The 9,410-nt window shown below is 33.1% G+C and overlaps 2 protein-coding genes across 3 annotated transcripts; both read right to left on the bottom strand.

Annotated features, from left to right (window-relative positions):
* Window positions 1–2,099: 2,099 nt before the first annotated feature.
* LOC114883232 lies at window positions 2,100–4,263 on the bottom strand. The gene is made up of 3 exons (XM_029200827.1): window positions 4,161–4,263; window positions 3,063–3,736; window positions 2,100–2,699 (listed from the first exon to the last, which is right to left on the bottom strand). The coding sequence occupies exons 1-3, from the start codon at window positions 4,189–4,191 to the stop codon at window positions 2,466–2,468; spliced, it is 939 nt and encodes a 312-aa protein (XP_029056660.1). The 5' UTR covers window positions 4,192–4,263; the 3' UTR covers window positions 2,100–2,465.
* Window positions 4,264–5,124: 861 nt separating this feature from the next.
* Window positions 5,125–9,206, bottom strand: LOC114883216. 2 transcript variants are annotated; one of them, XR_003790521.2, is made up of 3 exons: window positions 9,077–9,206; window positions 8,917–9,004; window positions 7,898–8,292 (listed from the first exon to the last, which is right to left on the bottom strand). XR_003790521.2 is itself a non-coding variant. In XM_029200791.2 (2 exons), the coding sequence occupies exon 2, from the start codon at window positions 7,888–7,890 to the stop codon at window positions 7,000–7,002; it is 891 nt and encodes a 296-aa protein (XP_029056624.1). In that variant the 5' UTR covers window positions 7,891–8,292; window positions 8,917–9,206; the 3' UTR covers window positions 5,125–6,999. The 2 variants fall into 2 exon arrangements, 1 of the variants encoding a protein (XP_029056624.1); XM_029200791.2 differs by having other exon boundaries at window positions 5,125–8,292; window positions 8,917–9,206.
* Between the last annotated feature and the right edge of the window lie 204 nt (window positions 9,207–9,410).

Raw genomic sequence — 9,410 nt, 5'->3', positions numbered from 1 at the left:
TTCTTGTCGATCGTTGTTTGTATCGTGTGATATTTTCCTTCCAAAAAGAAAAAAAAAAAAATTTTCTACGATCATATCCTCGTCACACTCTGCATTACCCGTGACCTTAGATTTTGTATAAATCAATTTTTTAATAATCGGTGTCAATCGAGAAAAGCCATAGCGAAATGAAAAATCATGGCTCGTTTAAAGTATCTGGATACTGAAAAAGGAAATCGAATCAATTATACACTGGGTATAGTAATTAATACAAGAGAACGAAATTGTGGCTTTCAGATTGTCGATTATATATGTATACAATATGTATTAGATTAACATTCTTGAATCATATATACAATTTGATATATGTACACGTATTTGATACATACCGTAAGGGTGGAGTTGTCATAATTTTACAATGACGATGTCTTTGTCAATCAATCGATCAATTAATCAATTTCATCAGGAGAAATCTACTTATAGGAATTTTCAAAGCATATAATCGAGGGATTGCTTTGCTAAAGCTGTTTGGACGTTCGTTTTAACCCGTTAACTGAGATATTTAACGCTTTCATTTCTAATTAAAAAAAAAAAAATGAATGAAAAATCCAAAAAATTCTCAGTCAACAGGTTAAACATTTGTTAAAATTTCACAATCATTCCCGTCATTTTAAATCCATATTTGAGTACATTTTATCCCCTTCAACTCGACTTTTTTATAAATAAAAATTTCATCAAAATAGGAATTGTTTTGGATCTTAATTTTTCTAATTAAAAAAGCAATCAGTTATCAAAGATAAGAATTGATGATTGAATTTTATACAATTTTAATAATCCAGTGTTGGGTGGAAGGGTTTAAATAATCAGATTTTACGATCAATTTTTCTACCAATCTTTCGTGATCATTTTTAATCGAACGTGAAACAATTGAAAAAAAGAAAAAAAAGAAAAAAAGAGGATTAATAATTCCATGTACCGTCGATACGAAACAAACGCACAAGGATCATTGTAATCGTGCCATTATAAATCATTGATCGCAGGTTTATGCGATATTTAACGATCGACTCGAAACGGACCGTACTTACCTATTTAATGACGGCAAACAAACGTGTCGCAAAACGATGATTAATGCGAATATTGCGTACGAGATAACGCTGGTTCCTCTTGATCGTGCGCGTTTTTTTTTTATGGGTCTTAGCGTGTTACCGGAAGTGTAAGTCATTTGAGGTGAATTTCTGATATCACGAGTTTACGTTGAAAGTCATTGACTCCTTTGTTGTGAAAGATTCGAACGTGAAACTATTGGAGGAGGCAGAGTAGAATGATAGAAAATAGAAAAGTTTATGGACCTTTCAAAATTTATAATTCTTTGAAGCTTGAGAAATAGTTAAGAATTTTCATTTCTTCAAACATAATATGAGAGTTTTATTAAATATTTTTTTATAAGTCTCTTTGCATTGTTATTATTTCTCAAGAATCATAGAATTATGTATGATTACACTGTTAAATGTAGGATCATAAATTTGGCCATTTTTACCATCGTCTTAAATTATCTGTTAACACTTTGACGGCCTATGGATTCAATTCTTCGCGTTATCATTATTTATACTACTTACATCAACAGCCCTAAGTAAATATAAAAATGTCCATAAAATGGTAAAAGTCATAAATCATGCTACTCATAGTCCTCAAAGTGTTAAAGTCTCATTGAAATGAAGATCAAAATATTGATTTAAAAATGAATATTTAAAGTGCAATCTATCGATACTTGGAGCATTCCTAGAGGAAAAAAAATGGACACGTTTTCATCGAGCATTTCTGAAGAACCAATTAATATCATTAATCATTCCATGGAAGGATAAACGTATTCTAAGTTGCATTTCCATGTCAAAATAAAGAAAATCACATTCCTCGTGTCCAGAATCGAATTCGAATGGTAAAATGGTACTCGAAAGCGTCGATTTAAAAGAAAAAAGAAAAATCTTTCAAAGGGCCGTTTGCAATTTTGCGCACTTAGATTTAAGATTTAGTCACGAGAATAGAGTATGCTTTGTTTTGTAAAGCAGAGAGCAACATGAGAAAGAAAAATAGGATAAGCACGTGAGGAAGATTACTATTGCTAAGAGTATGATTCTTGTTTATTATTATTTTTTTTTTTAAATCGATTCGTCAATCAATTTGAACTTATACAATGATCACTAAAATAAAAAAAAGAAGAAAAAGAAAAAAATGCGTACGTTCAGATACACAGAATAATTCTGTGCCTGTGTAGGTCACCGTAGATATAATTTAATGTATCCGTAATTTAAATAAAAAGAAATTTATCTAAGAAATTATCTTCTACCTTTTACAGTTATGAGGATAATAATCGCGATCGAAATTTATAACAGTTCAGTTTATTCTACTGTGAATAGTTTATAGTTTCATCTATATTCATCTATTTTTCAATCCATCTGTAGCATCATAAATTCTTTCTTTCGAGAGATTTATTTCATTGGATAGAATTTGTCAACATCAGCATTAGCCATAATAGTCGTCTTTGAAGCATCAAAAAGTTCAGGCAATTCTCTTTTACCAGCTCTAATGTCGCCTAGAGTTAGACCTACGTGTTGTGATATAACCACTAGATTATTCGTTTTCTCAGATCCTATGGTGCCGTTTCTGGTTAAGGATGAATCAAATTGGTAATCGCTCACGTAGATACGGCTGATCGAGTTTGCCTGTGAAAGAAATAAAAAGAATCGTTTAGTAAAATGAACAGATTTCATCTAGATAAGAATTTTCACCTAGACAAAAATTTGTATCCAAGAATTTTCACCCAGCCAAAAATTTTCATCCAAGAATTTTCACCTAGACAAAAATTTTCACCCAAGAATTTTCATCTAGACAAAAATTTTCATCCAAGAATTTTCACCTAGTCAAAAATTTTCATCCAAGAATTTTCACCTAGTCAAAAATTTTCATCCAAGAATTTTTTCCTGCACAAAATTTTCACTTAGGAAAAATTTTCACCCAAGAATTTTAACGTAGATACAAATTTTCACCTAGAAGATAATTTTCAAAATTTCACAAAAGTCTCTCACCAAATGTGACTGAAGATCAGACTCAACTACATTGTTCCCATAAGATCCAAAGTAAAACGAAGCATAAGAACTGCAATTATTCAAATTCGTTATCTTCTGAATGATTATAGCTTCACTTGGAACTTTGTTCAACTGTGGTAGAGACTCAAGTTCGTATCTAGGATTCTTTATCTTGTGCATCATCTTCGTCGAAGGATAATGATGAACTCCAACAGTGACACTGCACTGTCCAACCGTGGAATTTTCAAAAATTTCAAACACTCCATCTGGTATTCCATTCAAATCAACACCGATGCTTAAACGTTCAGCAATTAATTTGATATCATTCAAATTTCCTACTGGAATCTGATCGTTCACCAATAAGTAATCGATACCGTATTCATTGAATTTTATTTCGAATGGTTCTTCGCTATACAGGTGTTTCATTTCCTCTTCAGGTATATCCAGTTGATTATTATTTGTTACGTCCATGCTGAGTCGTTTAGCGTTTGCCAGGCGACAATTCAATTTGTCGAATGACTTTGGTCTGCAGAACATATTCATCACGGTGTAATTAGATCTTTGTACCGCATCAGAGTGCATGGGGTTGGTCAGTTCCATGATATTCATTTCTATATTGAATATGTATTCTGGACCATATTTCCATGCAGTTTCGTCGACTGCCACACGAGCGACTGTAAAGAAAATTTTCTCAATTAATGTTTCACTTTAATTCTCAAGGACAGTTTTCCAGATGACCGACTTATCGTCAAATTATTCAAAATAGTTTTCACCAAGGAAAAGATTTCACTCAGGAATTTTCACGCTCACAATTTTCACCTAGACAAAATTTTCCACCCAAGAATTTTCACTTAGATAACAATTTTCACCTAGATAAAAATTTCACCCAATTTTCACTCAGAGGAAAATAAAATAGCACAAATGGCATAATATTCGATACTCATCTTAAGTTGTTTTGAACATTTTGATTGAAGCAGAATGCAAGGGAAGTTACAATGTTCGTACAATTGATAATTAGTTATATGTTATAAGCAGTTGCTGGCCCGATTTAGACGGATTGACGATAAAGGCGGTTAAATGGAAAATTGGCTTACCGACCTAAGAAGAACGGAATTAATGAGGCGAGCATGTCGTAGCCACTGTTCTCAACTGGTTTAACACTCTTCTTCAGCTCGGAGATCCTTTTATATCACCGATGGACTCTGACGACCTCGTCGTGTAATTTAATTAAGCTGTCCCACCATCGTCCAACTTGTAATTATTATTCGAGATCGTAGGTCACTGAGGTTCTTTGAAAAATAGAGGACGATTCAATGCACCTTGCACATTTTTTAACAATTTCATCCCCTAATTAAGACTTCTATTCATTAAAATTCTAGAAAAACAGAGTACACATTTGTAAAAATTTATTTATCTTCATTGATAATGATTTTTATTATTGATACATTCATTTAATCGTTGCTTTTGAGAAAATTATTTAAATATCTTGAATGATTTTATGTAAAAAATAATTAGGGAAAGGATGCAAGGTTTCCTACACTACCGATTGTCGCTATATTCATCACATCTGTGATAACAGGCTTATCAATGGAGGTAAATTGTATAATTGAGATTCACTTTATCGATGAAAATGATTATTTTTAACTTCAATAATTATTTAACCCATTTGGCCAATAAATAACATATGACACATATGGTGCGTCCTGATATATACAATACATGACGCACAAGGTGCGTTGTCCATTAAATAACACACCAGAAATGTGATATATATAAACTCTCAAATTTATAAAAATTGAAAACATTAGAAATTTACAATATTCGAATTTAGCTTGAATTAAAAAATATTCCATACTTACGTGATGCCCGGTTCAAAAGAGCTCGAGCGAGGGACCTTCGTATTTAAAAAAAAACAAAAAACAAATTATTTGATTAACAATGACCCAGTGCGAAAGTTAGTTTCCACTTGGACAATTCAACTACCATAATCTGTACCGTACGAGTGGTTCGTGTTGTCGAAGTGTTATTCTATTAAACTCGTTACTCGTCTAATGTAAGAGGTCACCCTTATTTTGCATGGATTATAATATTCTGCGAAGTTCCTCGAGTGTCCCAGGATTCCTGGTTTCCGGATGGTGTCTTCACTGGAAATCGATTTTGTTTACGATGAAAATGGTTTCCAATGTTTCAAAGCGATCGAAAGGCTCGATTCAATAATGGTCCTTCGAATGGTTTCGCACAAACGTTAGGTCCCTCAGAAGCGAACATTATAAGCTGCTTAATTTCTAGTGGGCGCGCAAGTTATGCGTGCACCGACTTCAAAGTGCAGCCGGGTGCATTTGGCAGTCGAATGCAACTCAAGGCACGAACCGGCCACGTTTAACGTTGTCGCCGATTTGGCAACCCTTTGACTCTGACATTCGTTGATTTCTCTTTGATTTTGATTTTAAAAAGGCAACTCATGAAACAATTAAACAATGATTACGGGTAATGAAATTATGAAAGAAACAATTTACACACCGACTACATTTATTGAATACACAACATCATTTACAACATTTAGAATCAATACATATTTTTAAGTTTAAGATGAAATTCATACTACCCACTAATTATTAACATTAAATATTTATTAAACATTAATATAATAATAAATATAGTTTCCAATAAATTTCTCGCTATAGATTCAAAGGAAGTACCGCCACAATGTAGTATAAATGGACCTAAGTAGTTTTCTCGAAAAGGGCTTGGGTCCATTCATACTGGTATAGCTGCACTTCCTTTCTTTTTTAATAAATCTAGTATCGTTCAGTTCCATATTTTCTTAGCTTAATTACATTCGATAATTACCATCACAGATTATTACTCGTTCACAGAGAAACTTCTGGCACTTATTTAGGTACTCTGTTGCTTGGCTGTAGTTCCGAAATTTTGATGGGAAGGGTAGGAGGGGACCCCAAATATAAAGTGGTATCTTCGGCTTCCTATTAGTTTCCGAGATATTAATTAAAAACTTTCGTACAATACATAGAATTTTTCCTGTACAGATGAAACTAACACTACCGTCTTCGCTGTAAGAACCGTCATCGTCAAGTGTCGAACAACCCTTCACACCATAGCAATATCGTTTTGCGTTTCTATAAGGTATACCATGTCAAATTTAATTTTTTTAGTTACATTACGTTATGTTTTATATTTTATTACTAATTCTCTAGAAATTAAACACATTTGATTTATACGTAGGCCGCCGGAAGGCCGTCGTCGTGTTTCCAAAGTTTTGAATAGTCAGGATGGAATCTCCTCTGTGTAAACGGCTGTTCGACACTTGACAATGTCAGCTTACTACAACGAAGACGGTTGTGTTAGTTACGTCTGTATAGGAAAAATTCTATGTATTGTACGAAAGATTTTAATTAATATCTCGGAAGCTAATAGGAAGTCGAAGATACCATTTTATATTTAATGTCCCCTCCCTCCACCCTCTTACGCCTCAAAATTCCATCTTGAACAGCGATCGGTCGTATTTAGAACTTCATTCAGTTTCATTCACCGATTTATCGGAAAATATAAATTACATCATGATTTATAAATGACTTATAGAGTCTTATTTAATTTTCGACATAAAATTTTTGTTTTCTATTCTACTACAAAGAACATTTATAGTAGACGACAAAAATATTTTTATTTATCTTTAAACATTTATAATGGACGACAAAAATATTTTTATTTATCTTTAAACATTTAAAATTCGAAAAATACCTTCCAGATAAATACTCTTTTTCAGCATAATTGAATAAATTTTTAATTTAACATCGATTCGAACATCTAAAAATGTGAGCGTCTTGTACCCCTTTTTATCGATTGTTCGTACAAATTTACAATACAAATTTACGATACACATTTACAATATTTCAGCAAAAATATTACATCTATACATCTATTTCCAGAAAGCCCATTTTCTGCCAAAAAATGAATGATTATCTTTGTAATTAACATACACTTTGATGTTATCATCGGCAAGCAGGTATCGAAGCATCCTCAAAATCCGCCGAAAATTGAACGAATTGCATATATGAATCGGAATACTCTCGATCTGCAGTTCCTTCAAAATATTAATCAATTCAACTAATAGTTCGAATAGATCCTTTGGTTTAATGTTTTTGCGGTATACTAAATGAAACATACGTTTCGAGGATTCTTCATCGAAAGATCCAATGATGACAGGTAAGTATAATTTAATAAACGGATTTTTCGTTAATTCGATCACTGTTTTATGTTCGAACTGACAGTTCTTTCTGGTATTATGTTTGCCATCAGGCGAACATCGAAAAATATGAATCGTATGATTTGGATAATCATATTCACCGTTCTCTAATACAATAATATTGTCAGTCATAGTTTTCTTCATCTTTTTGTAGAATTTATAAAACGTCAGGTAAGATTGTAAAGACGGTCTGGTGTAATCGAATAAATACCAGGTAATTATATTGCTGTTATTATTAATTACATGAGCGCAGCTCAAATAATCTTTCATTGTAACGAATGTTCCATTATTTGTTGCTAAATAATGAGGTACAATGGGTAGGGAATCGATAAAGTCGAACCAGTTGGAATTATGTGTTTCAACTCTGTTTTTGATGCCTACTTTCGGATACCAAAATAAATAACCAATGCTATCGTGAATTTGATAAAAGGTTTTCTTACAAAATTGTGATAACATTTGTAAATCAAAATCCAGGAGTAGTTCGTTCGGAGAACTTAGAATATTAGCAATGCTCTGTTTCAAAGAAATAATGCCAATTTTCAAATCGTTTGCAAAAGTTTTCATAAATCTTGTGAAAAATTCCCTTTGCAATTCTGGGGTTAGTCATAATTCTGACTCGTTCGATTGATCGAACGCTTCATAACCGGTCTTATTGTTGGACATTGCGTGATAACTGTTATTTATTATCGATCCAATCGAAGCTTTCTCGTTTTTTATACTTATTTGAATCAGTGATACTGATAATTCTCTCATGACAATTAGTCTTAGAATATCTTTGTCGTTTTTTAAACACGAGGGACAGTACGTCTGTTCCACGTGATATTCGTCACTTTTGACCGAAGTTGAAGGTTGCATTGTTTTATCTTCATTTCGATCCATTTTAGTACGTTTTAGTAGATTTTTGAGTTTTCGAAACGTTGCACAATATTGTGCTCGAATAGGGGATAGTTTAATCGAATGCGCAGGCTAAAAAGATGAAATATTATTGTTAATTATTAGATACTTTACAAAAGTGATCGTTATTTACGAAATTTCGTGTAAATTTTGACACGTTAGATAGAAAGATCAATGATATCATAGAAATCACTTGCAGCTAGTAGTATAAATTTAAATTAGTCTGCCAATTAAAGAATGATGAAATCCACTTAATTCCAGGTAATATTAAAATTGTATTAATAAACAGAGGTATTAAATCAAAGAAAATTATTTCTTCACGACTGTGATAATTAATGTTGTAGCGTTGCTGACTATACAGTTATTTCTACTGTGCCAGATTATACGTAGAGTTTTCCACTCGTTACCTCGCATAATTTATTTTCATCCAATTAGTTATATTTTAAATTATTACGAAGACTAAACTAGTGTCTCAATTTAATTTCGAAATGCTCAACGCGTTAAACCCGACAGATAATTAATTAATATCGAAATGCTCAACGTGTTAAACTCGGTGCGTAATTAATTAATTTGAAAATGCTCAGAAATGAACCGTTAATTCTATAATCACATAAATCACCAATAATCAAGCCGCACTGATTATCGTTCAAAATCTCCTTTTCAAAGAATATTATTAATACATTCATACAAACCCACCTGTTGAAATTCAGCGAATGAGGGTTGAAATCGTTCGTTCAAGTCTCTCTTCGTATTTCAGTCGCAGGCAAATCACCCTCGTCGATATCTGGGTGTTGAAAATGAAATAGAATAACCTCTTCGAAGAACGCTATCGATACACACGTCGAAGGAAACCCACCTGTTGATGAATTTTAAGGGATGAGGGTTGATGTCTCCGCAGTCTATTTCACGATGATGCACTTTTTCAAACGTATGTCTCAATGTATACTGGATACAGCAGGAGGATGCTCGGGTGGAGTATCGCTTCGGTGTCCGGTTGATCTATGATTTTGGTTCCAGATAGAGCACCGATATATAAACGTTTACCGGATCAGGCGCAGTCAGTCGGTACCAATTCACCCCCCCGGGTTTACAAAGTGGGGGTTGCTACCTATGGCGGACGTGCCTCCGCTGTATGCCACATCCCCTAGGTGTATTGGTGTTTGAGAATAAACGGGGGTAGGGGGTTGGCA

The sequence above is a fragment of the Osmia bicornis genome, chromosome 1 (assembly GCF_907164935.1).
Source record: "Osmia bicornis bicornis chromosome 1, iOsmBic2.1, whole genome shotgun sequence".
NCBI classification, from domain to species: Eukaryota; Metazoa; Arthropoda; class Insecta; order Hymenoptera; family Megachilidae; genus Osmia; species Osmia bicornis.
The sequence above is the reverse complement of the archived record's forward strand: the minus strand, read 5'-3'. Positions and strand labels throughout refer to the sequence as shown.